This window comes from Plectrocnemia conspersa, unplaced genomic scaffold (assembly GCF_051122295.1).
Source record: "Plectrocnemia conspersa isolate PC_06_02 unplaced genomic scaffold, ASM5112229v1 ptg000002l, whole genome shotgun sequence".
In the NCBI taxonomy this organism is placed as follows: domain Eukaryota; kingdom Metazoa; phylum Arthropoda; class Insecta; order Trichoptera; family Polycentropodidae; genus Plectrocnemia; species Plectrocnemia conspersa.
Window position 1 is genome coordinate 28632957 of NW_028277166.1, and position 24448 is coordinate 28657404.

Sequence of the window (24448 nt, forward strand, 5' to 3'; positions counted from 1 at the left end):
TAATATTAGCTTCCAAAAGTCTTCGTTATTATTTTTGGTGTTCTTCAATTATGATTTCACTTATGTTTTGTTTAGTCACGCACCTTTCTAGATAAACGGTTTTTGAAATACCCACATAATCTATCTATATTTTATGGCTTTACTGTGGTATTTGGTTAATAGAGAATAATTTAATATACACAAATTTGTTATGCGAATAAATATATATTTGTTTTAGTTTCAATGCTTATTTTCAATATATTATTAACGTAAATTAGAAAATAAATTACATGACGAATATATGTTACAATCAAATATGTTTTATTCCATTTATTGAAATAATATACTTTATGTATTTCATTCGCAATTAAGAGTTGTGTTTGTTGTATAATAATATTTCGTCCAACTCACCCCTGTCGTCCACGGATCCAGCCGAAACGTATCCCCTTCCGACTTCGCCCCAGACCACTCCTCCCCTGGAAGAGCTGCCACCACCCTCCTTAACTGTATCCGTAATGAGCTGCGTGACCGGGCCGCCGTCCTCTTCGGCATTTTCCTCCTCCACAGCTCTCAAGGTCGCCTCCACTTTTAAATCGTACGTCCTCCTATCGAAGCCCTTTGTGGTGAGATCGTCTTGGCTTATCAAGTCCACCTCGTCCTCGAGGGAGCTCTCCTGCGACGGCGACAGGATCCGAGGGTCAGCCGTCAGCGTTTGGTAGGGGGTCGAGATCGACCTGGACGAGGGTCTCGATATCGGCGTGGTGTACTGGTCCGAGTCGTTATCATATCTCTCGTACAGCCTCGAGACGTCCTCTCGAGACGAGTTCGATCCGATGTCTGGGTATGACAAGGTTGCTTTATCGCCGGCTGCGGTAATAGAAGACTCCGTTCCTGAAATAAAAAAAATGATTTGTCAAAACCGAATGGTTTTCGAAGTGCTATTTCTGAATCATACAATTTGATGTATTTGTGCTTCAAGCAATTGAATGTATATGGTTTACAAACAAGAATAATAAATCACGAAGACACAGAATCCAACGTTCTATTAAGCCAAGTGAAAAATGCCATTAGCATGCCGAAATCTAATAAATCCCCGAATAAGTGCAGAACTTTTACATATTATGTGGAAAGAGGGCAGTAGGATCGTGTATAGTACCAGTAGTTTAAAAATTATCTCTTTTAGCAATTTCAACAAAAATAACAATTACATATAATAACTTTTGTAAATATAGCTCTTGGTTAATAAACCTTAATGGTATTGAAATAATAATTGATAAACAGTAAAATTTGAACTCAATCTCTACACAGCGAATATTTTAGAAAAAATTTAAAACAAAGCTTTCTTATATAATTTGTATATTTTAATTATAAACGCTCGATATAACATTAAATTCTATCTCAAGTTACTCAGAAAAGTTAGGTCAGACAATTTTTTTATCTTGTATATGACCGATATCTTAAAATTAAAAAAATACACCTTTATGTACGTTGACTAATGACCTATCACAAATTATTCACAGATTTTTTTTAACAAATAAATTAATACTTTAAAAGATCAAAAATTAAAATCAACTAAAATAAAACAATCAATAATATTTACTAAATAAAACGCATTTTTTTACCATCTCTTGATTTTAGATGTAGTTTTTAGACAACAGATTAAGGTACAATACATTACATAAGTTATTTCCCAAATTCATTATTTTACACAGATATAAAAATATGTAAATATATTAAGTTAACTATTTATGACTCGGGGAAAAAAAGAAAAAAACACTTTTGCAAATTTAATATTTTTTATTTATGAAATAAATAATATATCGATAATTTTAGGTATGTGTATAATAGGATTTTAAAACAAAATAGTGCGACTATATTAGCCAGTAAGCCTTTTGGTAAATCTTTGTGTATATTTTTATTAAAAAAATATTTTATGTATATCGGTAGTATATAAACTAGGTTTCATAATTGGGTGGCGGTGTTTTTTCGATTAAAATTAAAAAATTTAATTTATTTTTTTACTTCTTTATTTCACAATCTGTCTATTGACAATAAGTGCTTTTTTATAGCTATTTTTAATAATGAAATCAACCTTTTATTTGTACTATTATTTTTAATATTAAATTGTAATAAAAGCACAAAATATGATTTCTATATGTAATATGTAAAATTACATATCATGATAAAATAAACTTTTTATATAATACAATTTTTTCAGAGTTGAATATAAAATTTGAATAAAAATATTTTTTTTTGGTTCTTAATACTGTTTAATAAAAAAAAATGATGCTGTATAAAATATTGATTTAAAGTTTCTATGAATTTAATTATACCGGTAGTACTGCAAAGATATTATCTGTGCTTTTTATAATTTTAATAATTTATAAACGATAAATAAACTTATTTTACAATGTAAAAATTTACTTTTTCAACGAGCCTATTAGTTATTATTAACGTATAAATTACTTGTGTCTTTAACATAGTGTCTTTAAATATTTAATAGTGTCACATAATGAGACTTTTTAAAATAAAATTAAATGCAAAAAATATCATAATATTAAATACAAAATGATAATGAATAATTGTCTAACAACGTAAGGTTTATTTCAGTCATATTATGCCTCTTTCTCAACACTATAATTTGCATGTCTAGTCTTTCACTTTTAATATTTATAATAATTAAGTTAAAAAAGTTCATAATATATTCAATAAATATGTAAATTTCGAACTGAACTCATTAACTAAAAAAAATATGTATGATAATTTATTATCGTCCCTAAAAGTTCCTAATATTTTAATATAACAGCATATTTAAAATTATTTAGTTTTAGCTTCGAGTAAAGTAAATGAATAAATTATAATTTTCCCATATTGTTTATATTAATTAATTGTTAGAGTGCTTCAAAGTTATATCTTAAAAACTTTAATTACTTTACATATTGTTCGTAATAAATATCTGAATTTATTTGCTTTTCGAGTTGTTTTCTACATTTTTTAATTAGAATAAAATTAATTAGATTTGTGTTTTTTTTTCTAAAAATGACACATGTTTCTTAACTTATTTTTATAATATTACTATTTAAATCTTATAGATTGAAAAAATAAAAGATACTTATTTTATTGTGTAATAAAAGATAGAGAAAAAATATAAACATTGTGCAGGTTAAAAGTATTTATTTAACTGTTGTTGTTTTTAAGAAAAATACGGAAAAATATACTTATTCTTTGTCCGAATTAATAGATATTTTGTTGTGTATAAACATTTGGAATATAATTGAAATATATTATTTGGCAAATATAAATAAGCAAAATAAATATTATAGGCATTTCACAAACATAATAAAAAAATAAATATTACATAGTTATACTAATTGCTACATATTTTTTAACATAACATGTTGAAAAAATGTATTAAAATTTCTTAAAATAAATAAGTTATTACCTCTCTAGATAATCACTTGTTCTTGGTATCTACCTGACAACATGCCACTATTTACTACCATATTCTCTCGTGCTAAGATACTTATTTTGATTTATTATTATATAACATACTAAACAACCGTTTACATAGTTTATATTAATAATGATGGTATTGGGTCAGAAAAACGTTTTTAATCTTAATCTGCAAATTTAATGTCAAATATATTATTAAAAAAAGTGACTTTTATATTAGAGTAGATATATAATGAATATTACAATATATTTTTACTTAGTTCTATTTAAGAATTAAAAGGGGAGCGAGCTTAATCGCCCAGAGAAGGAAATCTTTAATGAGATAAAAAATAATTAATGTCCCGATTTTTATATTTAACGAGTGTACACCCCACTTGAGAGAAGGCGCAGAAAAAAATTGTCGCCTCATTGACCGAACACAATGCGAGGCCATAATGACGGAAACGTTTAACTATTAACCGAAAAAAATGTACATTTTTATATAACATTTTTTTTATATAAAATAATATAGGTTTTGTGTCCATTTAATTGACACAATGAATAATGACCGCAATTAAAAAACAATCAAGGGACTCAACGAGAGTCTTTGATTGGTTTTTTAGTAACGAAAAAATCAAAGTCCGAACGAAAAAAGTGAAATATATATAGGAAAGTTTTTATTAGCGGTTTTTGGAAAATATTGCTCCATATTTCATCTACTTCGCGCTTCACTGCTCTCACTTTTCAACGCTTGTATTTATTTTTCTAGAATAAGTTTTTTGCTAAAAGAAGCACATACACAGTTGGCGATTTGTTAAGAATATACGGCCGAATTATTTTAATGGTGTTGTGGTAAACATATGTTTTTATTAAACATTGATCATACACGCGATTTAAAATGTATGAATAAGTTTTTTATTTGTTTGATTTATTTTTGTAATAAATAAACACACGCTTTTGGATATATATTAGGCACTGGAAAAAATAATTTACATATAAAGATTTTATATTAAATAATACTTCTAATTTATAATTAATATATTTTTTAAATTATCTGGAAGAGACAAAATTAACTGTAAAATATTTTCGAATCTTAGTCAGCTTTTAATAAAAATTATATAAAGACAAGTAACATGAAACATTTTTGGACCGCAATGTTCCTAAAGCTTACGTTTCAAACTTAAAGTTAGACTTTGACTTAACGCTAAATGAATACCGAAAGCTTATAATTATGCAGCACATTTTTAAAAACATTCTATAACAATGAAGCTTTTTTGAACATTTAATAAGGAGAAAGGTCAATGTTGTTCTATTGTCGCATTACAGTATATTTTAAAGTAAATACTTTTAATCAAAGTCTACATTGAAATGTATCTATGTATAACTTATTTTTTCACATTTATATATATATAAACATTTTCATTACTTGATAGTCAAGAATGAAAACTAATAAAAATCAATCACATCTCGAAGAACTTTTCAATTTTTCCGACCGGTTTTTTCATCATGTTGCTGTTTTATTTTTTCTTACTTTGGCAAAGGGTCTTGTTTCGTCACAATGCAATATAAGACCGTTCGTTCGAAGGCATTATTGCCTATTGTTGAAGTTTTCCTTTCACTCTGGCACAGTTCCACAATTCAAAAACGCTCGCTTATTTAGACGATTCCCATTTCGGAAACGTATTATGAGTCTTAGTATTGAAAAAATGAATATTTTCGCATGAATTGACAATTCATCATTCCTTCGTGTGTGTTTTCAGCAGTCGAGATGGATCTTTTATAAATGAAAAATATACGTATATATACCCACTTGTATACCGGAAAGAATCTATTTTCAACATGAATTTACATTTCTATTAGTATTCTCTTTTCGACTTTTATATTTGTACATATATCCGCATTTCTGTAAGAATTGAATATTTCATAAGCTTTTTAAGTAATTATATAGTATTTTTTTATGAGAGATTTTAGAATAAAACCTTAATTAATATTATCTTTATTTAAAATTAAATAATCAGCAAACACTATACATGTTTTAAAAATGCTCCGTAAATTTATTTGATACCAATCTTACCTTTAAAGATTTAATGTGGTCCTAATAAATTATTTAATTACCTAATAAGAGCATTAAGATACTGGATTATTAATAAAAAAAATATCTCACAACGACAAGATATTTTTAAAATTCGTAAAGGATACATTTGTATAATTATCAATCCTTAAAAGTGCGTGGGCTTTGTGCTAAAATTTCAAGAACCATTGATGGATTATAAATTAAATTATTCTCATAAGGAACGATGTTGCGGTATTCATTCACTGTATTCCATAATGGAATATAAACACACCAGCGTTACAAAACCTAAAACGTAATCAAGTGCCTTCGATATATAATTATTGGATTTGAACACACTAATTCCATTAGGACTGTCCCAAATTTTCAGTATATCCCAAAGCAACGTCAATATTCCCGATGTCAAATAAATATTTGCTTTGGTGATGCGTCGGAACTTTTGGCCCTGTGTAAATAACAGTGACAGGGTGGGAAATTAACGAAATTAATTTAAGTTTGATATGTGTACATACCACATACGTGCGTTTATCCCATATCACACAAACATATATACGAGAAGTAAGTCTTAGACAAATGGACCAATCCGAAAAACAATGTTTTGCTGAAACGATGATTAAAATCTACTTGTTTTCGTTACATCGCAACATTGTTTCTTCTCAGGCTTGAATCAACTGATGAAATTTACAAGTAATTGATATTTTTAGATGTATATACATTCAAAGGATTACTTTGTAAAGTGTATATGTGAAGATAAAATTGCAATTCCAAATTTTGATACTTCAAATATTGGTTTTTTGATATCATACAATTTTCACAAAGTAAATCACTAGTATTGATATGCAATTTTAACTTAAAATAAAGAAATTTGTTTATTGCTTAATCCTATTTGCTTTTAATAAAAGTTTAGAATATATTTTACTCAAATCATAAGTCTGTTTTGAACTTCATGTCAAGGATGTTTATTCACAAATTTTTTTAAAGACAAAGTTTTTTATTATTTATTTATTTTCACAAGCATTAAGTGCATTTTTCGTAAAATTAAAAAAAAATATAAAAATAAAAAAAATCATTTAAATATTGTAATGATTGAGTCAAAAGTTTTCACATTTTTTTATGATGCTAACAAAATATTTTTATCTTCTAAATCGAAAAAAATAAAATATTTTTAAACGTTGCTTCATGCTAATTCTTGCTGTTATGTCTGCCAAAAAAGTTAATACACGACACTGTTTACTATATGATTTTTTAAAGGTAATTCTGCAATTGTGGCAAACAAAAATATTTGCGAGTTAGACGGAGAATATGTCACTTATATTCGACTGACAAAAGTGGTTTTAAAAATGTTGGTTTCAATATTTTTTATTGGTGAATGAATGACATACCTTTCAAGTTGCAGATCTAACCTGCAATTGCTTCACTACAAAATACTAAGAAAATTACACTCAAGATGGAAGGTAACCAGTTACCTGTTGCAAGACATTTGCATCGCATTTGAAGTTTTGACTCCTCCCTAATTGCAGCCAATAATCAATTAGAATGTGTTTCAACATGTGTTGCTTTAATTGCAACATTGCAAGACAAAAGCAAAAGCACCAAATGGTAACTGGACATGAAATACGGGTTATCTACAACAATGTGACACGTAAAATACATTGGACAAGCCCCATTAACCATCCCGAAAGCAGAAATCTATGCAAAATGGTAGTGCTTTGGGTAATTGCTTGTCCCATTAGTCTTTGCAGTTTTTTTTATATTTGCAAAAATGTATATTAACGATATTTTGACTATTTTTTTGAGTTTGTTAACAGTAATCGTATTAATATTGCTATGTATTAACGTAAAAATTTTGGTCCCGATATTTTTAACCAAAAATCAACAATGGCAGTAGATATAAAATAATTTCAGTTAAGTTATATTATTTTTTATGAGTGTTAACTCGAAATAAAACACAAATATGAGTTAAAAACATTCGTAATGCAATAGACAGTAATGCCACTTAATTAAGAAAATTTCAAATGTGATTCTTAAAATTAAATTTTGGGAATTTTAGGGGTTGAAAAAATACTCGGATATAAAAAATGATGTAAAGAATGTATTGCTTCAAAATTTACATTATTTTTAAGCAGATATAAATAAGTAACATGTAAAAATAAACTTATGAAATAACCTGATATGATGGAATTGCCAGGGTGTACCTTTCATAACGCAATCAAAAAAATAACAGCTAGACGTAATTGTAATTGAATAATACGATTAAACACCGCTATTTAAAAGGTTAGACCTCAATTATTAAACTAAACAGAAAGGGGGTAGTTTTTTATAAAGACAATTTGCGACCTCATTTGGCGAAGATGACCCAACACAAACTAAAATTATTGAATTTAGATGTTATTATACACCCACCTTTTTGGTCCACCCACGTTTAGGACAACAAGGACAAGTAAAAAGCTTTTAATCTATTTTGCTGCTTCAAAGTCGCAGAATATATATTTTAACTACAAGAATAAGCTTTTAAAAAATAAAAAATAGCTATTAATAAGTATAATGTATTTGGTAAAATTAATAAATAAATCTAAAAATTTTAAATTCTCTTTGTGTATGAAAAAAAATGACAAATTTTGCATCAATATATAAAACATTTTTATTACATTAAAAAATAACTGCTATTCACTCTTACCAAAAAATGTTTGTTGAAGTTTAGGCAAGAAGACTTTTAAAATGTATGATGAGAGAAAAAGACAAGCAGATATTAGAATCCCTTCACTACTACTCTGCTACTGAAAAATCTACCGTGCCCACCTACTGCAACTCTTTTAAATCAATCTGAACTATGCTACACAAATTTCATCTGTATATTATTTTAATTTATATTTATTTAATATAACCATGATTTTTAATGGTTAACTAGGTATTAAAAACTAAAAAAATTAAATTACTTTACTTGGTTCATCAACGGATATACAATCCAAAATCTTTAATCGATAAACAATGGCAGGTTTCAAAACATAGATAGACGGTATGCTTTACATAAAAATTCCACACTGTTGCGAAAATCTAAATATTACGCTAATAAGTCATAAACGTCGACGGGTACCTAACACAAAAACAAGAGCTTAGACTCGAGGCAGATCGGTACCTGACAAAAACGGTTTCATTTCAAAGCATTCGCACAGATGTCAGTGGTATTCAAAGGAATTCACAATTGACAAGCGCTTAAGTAATATACAATATGTAACGATTTCAGCGTTTAGACTTATTTAAAATAGTTACTAGCCACATAGAAGAGGAAATTATGAAAAAATCTGCAAATGTAAGGGTTATGGATCAAAGATCACTTGCCCTGGCAGTTTAAGAGCTTTAAACCTTACTTATAAACATCGACCAAGAGGTGGCTGACTCGACTTTAGACAATCAAGGATTGCAGAAGCCATCGATTCCCTCTTTACACCTACTTGATCGATGTTTGGAATTTAAATTTGCATCCGCTTCAGAGACAAATGTATCCTTTCAGACACACCCATGGGTAAAAAACTTTACGTATAAAAAACGTGATGATCACAAATAGATGTGTTTGCTTACATTGGGTCTAATATATGCTAAATATATTTTTATTTTGGTTGTAATGTGAGTCATATAAAAGGGAGTGTGTGTAAGAAATTTCTCAAATTTATACGAACCAATTTTGCAACACTGTCCATTCAATTTTAGAATTATTGATGGTGCTCTTGCGGTATTTTCGTTACGGCTTGGTATTCAAATAGCTATTTGAAACGTCGGTGTTATGCTCTAAAACCGCATTCCCCGGCAGGTAATGGTGGTTAGCCTAAATATGCCAAATTGCAGGTCATCATAGTGATGATGTGCACTAAATCGCCCGCTGAGTTTGCCTATTTAGTGGCGTGGACTAATAGATTAACTTGTAGTTAATTTACTAGTCCATGACACGAATGTAGGATAATTCAAGAGAAACATTTCACAATATCCACATTTGTTTGGTGGAATAAAACAGAGTTAACTATTTGGTTATATAGCCCTTATTTTAATACTTAAATATCGCACATTATTTTAATATACTTTTTTAATTTGCTTTTAAAAGCTATTTAAAAACAATATTATTAACTATAATTTTTTTATTTAATTACTCTGTGCGAACGATTTCTTATCTGGATTATTTATTTGCCAAGTTAAGTATTTTAAATTTAGTCTAGAAATATAAATCTTTTTTGATTTATTTAAATATGCGAATAAAATATATTTATATTTAAAATAAGCAAAATGTTTTTATTACATGTAAATTCAATACTCTGCCATTTCCCTACGGCACTGAAATAAAAAAATCCAATTATCTTCGTGTCGTGAGAATGCTTGGCAATTGATATCGAGCACGTGATTGTCTCGGAGCGATGCTGGAAAATAATTAATTACACTATTTAAGGCAACTAGTGAGATATATTAAAATATCTGCTCACTCGCTATGTCTCTTGAGATCTCTTGATAAAATATAATTTAATTCAAGAAAAAAGATTTTTTCGTGCTGCATCTGTTCCATATTTAAAAAAATATGCTCTAAAGATATCTTCGCTCGCAAGATGGTAATTAAATTAATGCACCTTCTATAGAGGTATATATGATATAGTGTTTAAAAAAAAGAAATGAATACTGTGGAAAAAGTTGTATGCCTTTACTTAAAATAGTTGTTTTTTACTTTTATTAATTACTTAAATGTAAATATTTATAAAGGTGGCGTGGCAGAGAAAATAAACGTTTTCGTGACGATTGTTACTTAGAAAACTCGAAGCTGTGAACTTCAACCTTTATTACTATTTATTTTATTTTTATTACAAATCAAACTCATGGAAGGTTTTTCTAGTGTTTTATTAAGACCAATATACAAAGTAAAACCATACCATAAGATAATTTTTAAAATATTAAGAAAACAATTATGATTCTTACATAAAATTAATGAGCACTATCCCGTAAATATATTTTCAGTTTAAGAAGGTAAATATCTCGTAAAAAAAAGTGTTTTGAAACGCTGACGTCATGGCCGTGACGGTAAGGAATAAGGGAAGTGATCGCGACTCTCTAAGGTACGCAATTAAAATTTGCCAAGCATTGACGGATTGTCAACACCGTCCCTTAGCAACTTCAGAACGTGCTTCATTGAGTAAACACTACGCCGACAATGTGATGAATTTTATATCTTGTAGATATATATCTAAAAAATAATTTAATTTCTAAACAATTATAAGAAGTACTTTATTTCTCAAGTGTACGCAATACTCGCAGTCATTTGTAACGTATATCAAGCTTTGTTCTCGTAATGTTAAGCCTTAGTTCATAAATGTACACTTAATATTTTATGTTTTACACTCATATTATTGCGTGGTATTGTAAAAAAAATATTTTTTAAATCTTTACTTATTAAATATATTCATAAAGAAGAAAATTATATCAATTATATATTTAAATACATTTTTATTGATGTAAAAGTAACTTTAGTAAAAAATGTATAAATAAATAATTTTTATATGCGACATATTTTTTTTAATTTTCTGGTTTTTATTTGCTAAAGTGGGAGTTTTTTAATATTTTTTCAATCTTTTATTGTAATTTATTGCTAACTAGTAGAGATAATCATATTTTTTTAATATATCATCAGAAATAATGGATTCTTATGAACAGAATATTTAGTCTGAGAATCAGTGAAATCTATTTTTTTATTTTAAATTAATTTGTGTATTATTTTTAAAAATTAAAAAATGACACTTTGCAGCTATGGCTGATTTTTATTAATAGAAATTTGAGTTTGCTGCTATGGCTCGAACCCGCGACCTCTGGGTTACTTGACATTACGCACAAAACAGTTCACTAAATACTATATCATTTTACGAAACAATATTGTAAATGTAAAAAAAAATCAAGACTGGTGCAAAACAAAACAATAAAATAGCCATCTTTGATATATTTTCTTATAAAACACAAGGAAATAGTAAAAAGGATTATATGGACCAATGAGGCCGTATTGTCAAATTCTGCCTATTAAGTGCTTTCTCTAATGAAGCACAATAATGTCTTCTGGATTGCCTAATATAGAAAAAAATATTATAGTTCAAGTTTTCTGTTAAATAAAACTTGAAAAAAATTTCTTATTGTACAATATTTTGGCTACTTTAAATACTGTTTAGAGTTTTTGAGTCTGTCGCACTCATTATTTACGTCTTTCTTGTTAGTTTTGTATACAAAGATTTCTTTGTAAATCACTAATATTTAATAGATGCTCTTTTTTAGTAAACAAATTTTAGGGTAGTATTGAAATTGTTAACTTAGTTATGGTGTAATATGTTCTTAAGAAAAATATTTCACTATCAACAGCAGCATAAATCAAAGCTGTTTTTGTAAAAATGTAATAAACAGAAATAAATATAAAATATATGTTTGTCAATTGGAAAATCGAGGGAACAATCACATTAGAAAAGATTTTTTTAACCATTTTCCTACAGTATGGTTCTTTATGCTTTATTAAATTACCAAAAACTAAAATATTTATAAAAAGTACATATTTTATAGATTAAAAACAATTGGGTTTTATATAATGTAATGATACGCATAATATTAAATAATTGAATTTTTATGCTTATCCGCACTAATTGCGACCCTATGCAACTAAATTTTATTTTATCTAATATAAAGAAACATCTAAGTAAAACTAATATAAAATCTTCGTCGATATATTACTTTTTCCTATTAACATCCAGGAAAAAATATTAAATCGACTTATGTCATTTAAAACTTAAAAAAATAATTACTTAACAAAATCTTTAACGCCTACCATTTTTTTGACATTTCCAAATTATTTAGACAACCGCTAAAATTCATCCATAAAAAACCGATAAGGATTTTATATTTTCGATCGGTTATTGTCCAAACAGTTTTTTACCCTTATTTATTAAAATATTAAAAAAAATCCTTACATGTTTAAAAGAATCATTGCAGAACAAAGGTAAAAACAAATCATTAGACAACACATTAATTTAATTGTTTTCCGAAGCAAATATGTGATGAGCAATATTAATGCAATGAGGCTTATTAAAAAATAAAAAAATCCTAATCAACGGCTGTTATTTGCAATTTTCATTATACAATTTAATGTTCAAAAATATAAGCATAAACCTTATAAATTACGAGATGCAAACATTAAAGTCTATAAAATTATATTTTTTTTACTTAGATATTTTTAATATTTTTTTTTTTATTTTTTTTTTGGAATTTTTTTGCTTAGTTTGATATAATATACATATCAATATTTTTTTAAAATATGCTATTCTGTTTACATAATGTTTCAATAAACTTAATAAATGGGTGTTATTAAATATTCTATCAAGAACTACGAGAAACGTAACACGCGCACTGCCATGTTTTTATTGTTATTGTCCTCAGTGGTGCTGTAATGTGAATTAAACACAATATGAATTGTGATGGAAAATAAGCACATAAATTAGTTTAGGAAGCGTCGAAATGATACGCATGTTTTTTAATAATAAAATAAGATAGAACAAACATATTTTTATGTTGGAAAAATAAATGTAGTGCCACTCCATCATTACAAATCGTTCAATGAAGAAACACAAAAGACACAAAAAGGATCTTTGACGACAAAAGGAATGATTAGAATAAAAGTGTAATTTTAATAAAGGCGAAACAATGAGATATATCTATCTGTGCGTTATTTTCTTTTATAATACATGTACCATAATACTCCCCGAGAGGGAAAATCTTTAGAATTGTAAATGTTGCACAGTGTGTCCAAAAAAGAAGGGACCGTTTGAATGGCTTTCTTCGTGTCCCCCGCAGAGTGATAATCCAAGTAAATGGCCTGGCCGTTCCGAAAGACCAAAAATATACAATACGTATCCACTTTAATTACTGACGTTTTTATTTTTGTTTTTTATATTGTCGTGCATGGGAAGAGAGAGAGAATGGAAAAAGAAATGCCATAGATAAATAGAACATCACTGAGTTAGATTTAGTTAAAATATAAATAAACATATTAGATATTACGCTTTTCAGGTAACATTGTATGCGCTTCATGATTAATAATAAAATACCTGCTTAAATAATTAAATTGAATTTTTTTTAAATATAAATACTTTGCCTTTGGGTTCACTGCTCATATTAAATATTTAACAAAATCAACACGCTTTTAATTAAATAAATAATTTATGTGAGGAAAGAATTGGTTTGGTTGAATATTTAATTATTAATTGGATACATAATATGTTTTTAATTATAGGTATATGTAATACATGTTTAAATATAAAAATACATAAGCATATATGTGGAAAAAGTAGATAATATAATATTAATACTAACCGGTGTAAAATAGAAAGCTGAAGACCAGCATGATCAGCAAACGACGCCCCATGGCCAGAAGGGCTGTTTTAACGGGCGCCCCTCTAGGGTCTCTACCCTGCAGGGGCCCCCCGCCATACATGCCTCACATCCAAATAGAACTGCTTGATCTGTAACAAAGGTAATAAAATTAAAATATGTTTTTAGAACAAAATTTTTAGAAATTATAAAATAAACAATTTAGACCATTATCCTGTTTTTTTTTTGTAATCTAAAATTAGTTTACACAACAATGTGTTTATCTATATTCTTTACAAAATTGAAACCGAATATTCACCTTCTTAAAATTACTCCTAAGCTATAACTTCATTCCGCTGCATGCTTCGACATAGAGCGAACGTACGCTCCGCGCGCCTTTCGCTCCCATCGTACAATCTGACTCGAAACGAGGAAATCCGTTTTACGGAGATTACTCAAGATCTCCATCTACAATATTGCTGCTGATCTAGAGCAACAGGGGCTATGCATTATTAAAGTAACTTCTAAGAAGACCAAGCTTCTAGGCTGTACCTGATCCAATTCAGCCCCAACACAACTTTGATCGCTATAAAAAGCATCCTACCTTTGAAAGGTACAGACGTCATAATATGTTACTCAATGTTTCATATGCCAAATGTACGACCACGCCTCAAAGAACTGTCAGTAAGCCCCAAGGTGCGTACAATGCCACAACAGTCATGCCACAATCGACTGCTTCAATAAGGATCGTGAGATATCTGCAAAGTGTACTGAATATAAAGAAGATCATCCGATCAATTATAAAGATTCTTTGCGTCGGAAAGGATATACATAAAAGACATCATGGACCATATTTCGCTGCGCCAGTCGCACCTATGTCAGTCTGAATTCTGGAATACCCAAAGCCGACGTTTAACCTTGAACGGAATCAATTTCCTGCTCTGAGGCTGACAAAACCGGCATATAAAAAACGCCTGTTGCCCTATCAACTGCTTCGGCAAAGATGTTTCAGCGTCCGCAAATCAGAGAGCCCGAGGAGCCCTCCTTAGATGCTATACCTACTGCAGATCTTTTCTGAATGCTGATCGTGCTCCAGGAGATCCGAATCAAGGCTGGCAAGTGCGCAAGTAAGATGAAAATCGTCCTTAATCCAACACATTGCCGTGGAATTTCCGTGAATTCGAATTCGATTTACAAAATTGATATTATCGTCGTCACCGAAACATATTTAAAACTGCACGTAAACATTTGCATACCTAACTTAGTCTGTCTCTGGAGCGTCTCTCAAGACCTGGCGGAAGAGTCGCGATATTTGTAAAAAATCAATATATTAATGAAAACAAACACAAGTAACTTAGAAACCGTCGCGATGCAAATTAAACATAAAAATAAAATAATAACAATGATCGTTGGGATAGTTCCCCAGAATATTAATTAACCTCTACTGATCTCATTGCTAAAAGTTTTAAATACTCTGAAACTGAAAATTACGTAAATATATCAATAATAAAAATAGGAGCATCCGCGGTAGATAAATATTTAATCAGTTACAAAATCAGTTTATGGGAAATTTTGAATAACATTAAAAAGAGAAAAAATAAAAAATGTTCTGAAATATATAGATTAGATATTACTTTGATTAAACACCTTTCTGGAAATTGCATTCATTACTTCACAAAAATCTTTAAGGCCTGCCTTTCTTTTAAATATTTTTCAACCACCTGGAAAACCTTCAAAATTCATACGATAAAAAACGGATAAGGATACTACAAATCCAAATGAATATCGCCCTGGAAACTTATTACCGTCATTTAGTAAAATATTTGCGAAAATAATATTTTTGATAAATACATACAATTAAATAACACTGAATTTTCATAACAGAAAATATTATAAAAATATCTTGCGAAACCATACTAACTCACTAATCTCGTGTAACAGTGACTATGATGAAAACAATATTGAATTAAAATACAAGCACATATTGCTTTTAAGTCTAAGAATAACATAGCAATAATTCTAGTAAATTTTTTGTTAATTTACAATATTTAAATTTTTTTTTCGCTTGGATTGTAAAATATTTTTATTTTTTTTCTTTTAAATTAAAACCTTAAGCGTTTTGTTTTAAATAGTTATTTTTTTAATGAATTTAGCTAAGCACTAATTGTAAACATGAAAATATTAATAAACCAGTAACATGTATTATATATTATATATAAATAGTATGTCTGTAAAATTATTTATATTATTAAAATAAACGTTTTTTTAAAAAAGCCATAACTCATTATAATATATTTTCTTTTTTCTGTCTAATATTTCGACTTGCTTTGAAAATTAGGTTAAGCCTTTAGAAAAAAATATTATTCTTATTTCAATAAAAACCAAACCCAAAACGAGTTCGCACTTTGTAATACCATCGAATCCACTCGAAATTCGTTTTCCAATTACACAAGCGCCTTACAAACGAGTCAGCTTTGGCTAGCAATAAAATTTTATCATCAGATATTTAACACGCATCAAAGGCACAAAACCAATATTACTAATCTGAGCTGAGGAAGATCCTTGTGGGATAACGTCCTGTAGGCATCGTTATTCATATTGGTTTCTCATAAGGACACCATTTGAGGCGTCGCGTCCTGCATATTTCATATCCCCCCACGGGTTCAAATGAAATATTTTTTATACGTGATTAAACGGAGTGGGACTCGAATGGGTTATTTTTCTCTCTCTCTGCTTTAGCTGTTTTTCGCGATTTTCTTAAACACGTACGCGCAGTTTTGGGTTTAATTCGATTAAGGGATGTTACCAGTGCTTACAGCGTGGCGCAAAAAATAGTATATATTTCTAAATTTCTTTAGACGTAAGAAAATAATGGCTTTAATGCATTGCAAGTAGATTAAAAACATCAGCAGCGGAAGAGCTAATATATGTATTGAGTGAAGGTCTGAAGGTTTAATCATGAAAAAGGCATTCCTCAGATAATTTATAATACATCAACTTTTTTCATCAGTAATTTCTTTTACATTAAACCCAATAGTTTGTGACATGCTTATTCACCAATCTCTTTGCATTTTAAATTATTTACGATTTCTGTTATAATATATATTAAATAATATAAAACATTTGCTTGGATCTTTGTTTTTAGCAAACATGATATTTTAGCTACTTAATAACACCATAATCTAATAAAATTGTAGATTAACAAAATTGCTTCTTAGTATTATTTTTAATAAAAATGCTAAACTACAAACTCATCACTATATTTACAATCTATATTTCTGTATTAAAAATTAGCGTCCTTTTTGCATTGAACAATTTAAATTTCCTCTAACAAGTTGCAATTAACGCTTCCTATCCTAAGACAAAGTTGGAAAGTCTGTTCTTTCAGGTCAATAGTCAACGATCAGCGACTCTCAACACTTGTCTATCGCAATAGTTATATATTTAAATAATATATTTTTTTATAATTTTTTTACATATTTTTGTAGATAAATTTTATTTTTTGTAATTCATATTTTTAATATTGCCACAATGTAAAAAACTTTAAAAATTAGAAGTAACATAGGTTAAAAAATAAATAATTTTTTAAGACCCAAGGCTTAATTACCAAGAGGATAATAATAAATAACAAAATTGCGTAACGTATAGGATCCCCATTATAATGTTAGTAATGACCAAAAAAAACTTACCGTTGTGCATTAAGAATGTAATATACAATGCGTCCACAGAATATAAAACCAACATTGTGGTATACCACTCTGCATTATTGACCTTTATAATGTGATCAATAAATCTATTTGCAAAACCCAGCATCTTACACTAGTCAAAAATGAATAACATCTTTAGTTATTTTTCAAAAGGCAATATAAATATATAAATGGGGAATGAAATTATTTGCAGATTATTTAATGCCCTAACGAATTTTAAGGACCCTCGCTACTTTAATAAATTTTTAGATTTCATTAAAGAAATTATGAAATAATCATTGGTGCAACAATTTGAGCAATTAAAATATTTTAGCTTTATAGAGAGTATTGTCTTCTTATTATCCTCATTTGCAATTCGAAAGAAATTGCTAAAACCAGCATAATGATAATAATAAGATGAACAAAACAAGCCATAAAACTGCATCGACACGAAAAACATCAGCTAATCGTCTACAGAGCATCATGAGAACACAATATGAAAGATTTTATTACCAAAATCACAACCGGCAATAATACAACTCGACACGCCAATAAAGACGATCCGACTTTTAAGACCTGTCATTTTAAACATATATTTATTGACTTAATTTTCTATTTGGCTGCAAAGTCATTCTTTAGACCTCAAAATTCAAAGGTTAACATATTTAATTCAATATAATAAAGAAATAAAATAGTTTATAATATTATTATATTCTCAAAAAAAAGGAATTAAAACGATTTGCTTTTACTTGATAAATACTCAAGAAAAATATTGAAAAGAAGCACTTGTTCTTTATTTTTCGTACATGTTTCATTTAAATAAAAAAAATGGTACGGAATATTAGGTATTATCATATAAATTATTACTCATCCAATTCGAAGAATGTGAGTGAAGCGAATGTATGCGCATACATCAAATAAAATAATAATAATATCCTCAATAAAAATAATTTATATTTCCTACACTGTAACACGAGCTTACGTAACCTTTGATGCGAAATTTGTTATCACTTTCTTACTATCTCAATTGAAAATAAATCACACATAACACTGCCTATTCGGCGATATTATTTATTTTGTCGCATTACGTATTTTAATGATTTTTTCGTCTGATCTCAAAGAACAGACGCTATTGTGTCGTCACAAAAGTGATGTTTGCGCTCTTGTGAAGGGGTATAGAGTGAAAAAAAGTGAGCCAGCTCAACCATGCGGAAAAAATGTGAGTAAAGGGCCTAAAAACCTTCGATAGGAGTGAAGAAAAAAAATATAACAGTAAATTTCGGCAGATGTTTGTGTCACGTACAGAACGCTCGAGAGAGAAAGAGAGAGGTGAAAAAATCGAAAGATACGCCCGGCGCTGAATCGTAACGAGCCAGGGCCGAATCGGGCCGGTATGATGGAAATGCTTTACACAATATCAGCCGCTGATGTATTGTGAAAGGGTCGCACGAGAAGGTAAAGATGATGGCCGAAAAATGCGTATATAAATTTAGGGTGCGTGCCAAGATAGAAATTATCCAGGGCCGGAGTGGGCGTCGTAATACATAATACAAGCGGCGGTCGTAAAGCGAAAACAAAGCGGCCATGACAAAAGGAACGGCGGAAATAGCTACTTTTGTGCGGGTTTAATAATTTTATATATGTATATATTGAAATATTAACCCATTAACGAATTATATTCTTGACCAAAATGTATTACATTTTATGATGTGTACATAGTATATTATACTAAGAATATAGTGAAAAGTAAGGATATTACAAATTAAATATCATTTATGATATATTCTTGACACTAATTTAAATTAAAAATATTTGCATATTTAATTGAGAATATTATTTATATAAATTACAACAAAAGTGAGAACAATTATATTGAAAAGACAAAGTCAATAAATAGAATATACTTTGATAAAAAAAAAATTTTGTGCAAAATTTGTAACTTATTGTTATATGAGCCTTTAAAAATATTTATTTTCTACTAATATATTAACTTAACCCAATTTTTACACAAAATATTCGTTATGTTACAAATGCGCTTAATATTGAAAACCACTAAATACAACCAAAGAAAAACTTAAAAAATCATTTGCTTAGATAATAAATTGCCTATTGATGTTACTCACTTGATCGTGAGGTCAGATTGTTTACATTGCGATTGGAAGCTGAATGTGATTCCGCAAAGACGGAATAAAAATATTCCGCGAGGGCATCAGCAATATCTTAATGGCCATTGAAAGTTTTTCAATCGGAATGCATCACTGTCGGCGTGGATTGTGCGTTTTGTATACCATGTCATCCGTTTGGTGTCATTTCCCAAGGAAACATTGGGCAAACACACCGTAAGTTTCGTCGTATGAAGCGGTAAGGGTCGTTTAGATCGTCGCATTCATAAAATCGCGTCCAAATGCATTTAACCAACATGCTATTAAGTGAGACATTTTCAAATATTTCAAGTGTTTAAATATATAATGCAATGCAATAATCGTTAAATGTAAAATTTACCTGAATTACTAAAGCAAAGAGATAATTATTTTCCGGAATAATGAAGTATTTGCTTTGAATAACAAATAAAAATAAATTAAAAAAACTACTAACATAACACAGCGGGCGAATAAAGTCTTATAAAAATGCGATAATAATTTGTGTACGAAAAAAAATATTTCATAATAAGGAAAAAAGTTCTTTCTTCATTTTTGTAGTAAAATAATAATGTATAAAAATAATATGTTTAACAAGAATGTCTCATCTTATACAATCTCAAGACGTATTTCAGCAAGTTGACAAATATATTAAATATCTGACAAGTTGATGTATATTGTAGAAAAATAATTAGGTAAGTATTAAATTATTAAAACGAAATACAATTTGGTCACGTGCGTGCCAAGATGAAGATTACCCAGAGGCTGAGCTGACATTATAATATAATAAAACCACCGATCATAAAGCGAGAAACAAAGCGTTCCTGACAAAGGACCAGTAAAACGCAACTTTTCGAGTAGGCATAATAATTTTATATTGCGAAATTAACTTATTTTTATGTCAACTGCGAATTTTTAAGGCTTATTCGAGTGGTTATATATTTTTAGCGCGCTCTTAACGCCGAGACATTAAATTTATATTGTTATGTTTTTTTTACACTCGAAAAATATAATTTAATGTTATTAAAAAAATGATGAAGAAGAAATTGCTTCTCTTTGGTTGAGAGGTGAAATAATAGTGTACCAAGAAAATATATTTTTTCATATAAATTAAAAATAATAATTTAAATAAACAAGATCTTACTGTATTTTAAAAAATATTTTTTACTGCATATTTTATTAATTCATAATATTATACGACATATTATCTTTTATTTAAAAAAACGTGTATAATCCTAAAACCTTTTATATTATATATGAATAATATAAATTTATAATCTGAGCGTGACTACGTTGATAAGAGTTCATAACTTGAAGGTTAAATTTTTTTTCACATTTGAATTTTATATCTTTCTTAAATGCGTAACACGCGTAAAACGTATCTTAAGCCTAATAATATTTTAACAATTCATCATATTTAAGTTAAAAAAATTTAAATGTTCATGTTTCATTATTTTTATTAAAAATATATATAATCTAGCAATATTATTAAAATGCTTTTAAACTAGATTAAAATTTTCAATAAATATATCTCTGTCTGAAAATGGTAATATACTATATATCAAAGATAGTTATTACATTTGTCTGTTGTAATATAATTTGGAACTTAATAAAATAGAGTGATTTTTCTAAATTAAGGTACAAAGCTCATTTACTTGTCATTTGCGAGAAATGTTAGAATTATAACTGTACCTTAAATGCTAAATTTAGTATACCAACTATTATTAGAACACGAAAGAATACATTAATTTAAAATAACCTTTTATGAACAATATATTTTGTAACAATACTAAAAAACAGAGTTAAACATACTTATTCCACATAAATAAATTACACATAATTGTATTACAATGATTTAAAATTTATTTCTGATAAAATAATTATATATTGTAATATGAAATATTAGCATTTATTTATCAACATACACAATAGTATTTAAATTATTGTTACATGGTTTGTAAGCTACTACAATTCTTATTAGATACTTTACAACGTTATGATATTGTCTTTTCTAGCTTACCTAATTAATTAAATAACCGAAGCTCTCTAATGGAAAATTTTAACAATCAGATAAATCATCTAGATTATATTTCATATCTAATTTAAAATAAATCATATTTTTCAAATGATATTTATATTATAAAAGATGCAAATCGATTTTGAAAATCATTAAAAACAACTTAGAATAGACTGATTTCTATTATTTTCGATTCTTTTATACTTTATTTTTTGCTCTTGTTTTTTTCTATCTAATATATTTATGAGTGCGTAATATGTACTTTGTAAAAAGAGTATGATAAAATAGTAGAAAATAAAATAAAGTAATATTATCTATTATAATTAAATACTAGTAATTTATTTTGAATTAAATTTTCTAAAAATAAATAATAGTCAATATCTTAATTTAGAAAGATCGTTGTACATCGTATATCCTAAGTCAAGTGTTGAAAAACGGCGTTAAGGGACAATGAGAAAGAATACGATTTCCCACACGATGGACAGATCAAATAAAGTATATATATGATAAGCTACTCCCTAGGGGTTGCCTTGAACACATTGCCCAGACAGAGAAGAATGGATAATATTTCTCTAGCCAAAATGTTATATACATGCGCACATAAAAAATATTTTACCCTAATTATTAATATCATTAGGTATGCTTTTGATTCATTTGGGAATTTCGAGCTCATATTAAACTAATATATGTGATTAACAAAGTTTAATTTATATTAAATTTACCTGCAAAATAATATTAAAAATTTATATTCCCTAATTATTTAAAAAAATAATTGTACATATAAAATACTAAGCACTGATTTGGAAGAAATTTTACAGAAAATAATTATATAGAGCTTATTTTATAAAACCAACTATTTTTTAAGTTATTAAATTATTTAAGCAATATATTTAAAAACATTATCTTTAGAACCTACGATCGCAAAATTTTCGCAATCATGAATACATGGAACTTCTAACGTGGCAATTTAAGTGTCTCCTAAGCACTTCTTAGAAAATCCACGTTTCAATATTCGTCATAATAGCACTAATTTCGCGTGTCAGTTAAATCCGTCGTTTCGCTCAAAGGGATAATAAAATATCTCTGCAAGCTTGAGATAAGCAGTGCGCGCAATGCCTAGGCATAATTTACTTCGCTACATGTTTTTTTCTGATTTTAAAAACATTTTCTTTCCCTTTCGAATCTCATCATCAACGGTAAATATTTATCAAGATTAAACGGCTAAATCCCTTAACGCACCTTTGGCTTTTTACTTAACCGGAATTAATTTAACGATAAATCGTAAAGCAAGAAAAATTTACATATAATCTCCGCCCCGGGGTGGTCGTGTTGAATCACTTTCGAATCAGAATCGTAAAATAAGGCTTTTTACTTTGGTGACGAAAGGAGGTATTTATTTAGGACTCGCCGGAAACTTGTCCTTTCAGTATTGATAACTTTGCACAGGGCCGGAACAGGTGTTTCAGGCACCTGTAAAATTTAATCTGAAAGAACAGATTTTAAAGTATACAACATCAAGTTTAAAATTATTTCTGACTTGAACATAAATATCTCAGCTATATAAATATCTGCTTCCTACACTATTAAAAATAATTTATTTATTAATATTATTTTTTTTTCTAATTTTATGACCATAACCTGAAAACTTTAATTTAATCTTAAATCTAAAAAAAATTTATTTTATGACATATTCTAAAGCAAAACAGGACTTTAATTTTATTATCAAATGGAAAAATATGAGTTTTAAAAAAAAAGTGGTTCCCGATTTTTATGTTATTTTAGAAGAACTAAAGCTTTCATCAGCTTATAGAAAACATATGCAATATAGTCTCAAATATGTTGGAACTTGTTTTGAGATACGCACATCAATTGACAAGCTCAAAGTCATCATGTTCCTTATATAATTATCTAGTGCACAGTGCTTCTTTAGTATGTTAAAGAAATGCTCATTTTTAATAAAACATGTTTTTTAGATATAAATATAAATATTATCTATTTTCATTACGTACAATTTTTTTGCAAAAATGTATTTATAATAACTAAGTAAAAAATAGTATTGTACACTTGAGTAGTGCCAGACGTTTCCAACAATGTCCTATGCTCAATAATTTTACAAACAGTTCTAAGTTTGTTCTCAATCGCTCGTAAAAACATGTTTGTATGTGATGGTCGATAAATCAACCAATGTGCATTTGCGATTGTGATTCGCCGAGTGTGCTCGTGACGTTCCATTTTTGAAGCAAAATTTTGAGAGGTCGAAATATGTTTTATATCAAAGCTATGTATAGATACTTATAGTACATTTCTATATCTCTTACGTAACATTTCTAAATCATGAAGTTCATGACCTTAAATTCATAATAAGCGTCATAATCAAATTGTAATTTAACATAATAATTTCGTATTCTTAACAGCACAAATTATGCTGATATTTTTACATTAATATTTTGATTATTGAAATTCATTGGGTTTTATATACTGTAATAAAATTAACGAATTGCGTTATTTATATTCAATTTAACTGGTAACTGTCAAAGTTATTTGAAGAAGGTTACGCGACGACGCTCATGTCAACTGTTCAACATCCAATTATATTTTTTATCAAATATAATCATACATTTAAAAAATAATTTCAATTAATATATATAATTTTTCGAATAAAAACTATAATTAAATATACATAAAAAATATTAAATTAGGTTTAGTATCATAAATAATTACAAGCATTTCATTCAAGTCGTTACTTGTGACACTT

The 24448-nt window shown here is 28.1% G+C and overlaps 1 protein-coding gene across 1 annotated transcript in view; it reads right to left on the reverse strand.

The window, feature by feature from the left end:
- Positions 1-24448, reverse strand: part of LOC148238253 (uncharacterized) — a 115236-nt gene that overhangs the window by 55310 nt on the left and 35478 nt on the right. The window contains exons 2-3 of the mRNA XM_088206082.1: positions 13856-14004; positions 391-870 (exon numbers count right to left, since the gene is read on the reverse strand). Coding sequence (XP_088062208.1) covers positions 391-870; positions 13856-13976 — 601 coding nt within the window. The 5' untranslated portion in view covers positions 13977-14004. The remainder of the gene's footprint in view (positions 1-390; positions 871-13855; positions 14005-24448) is intronic.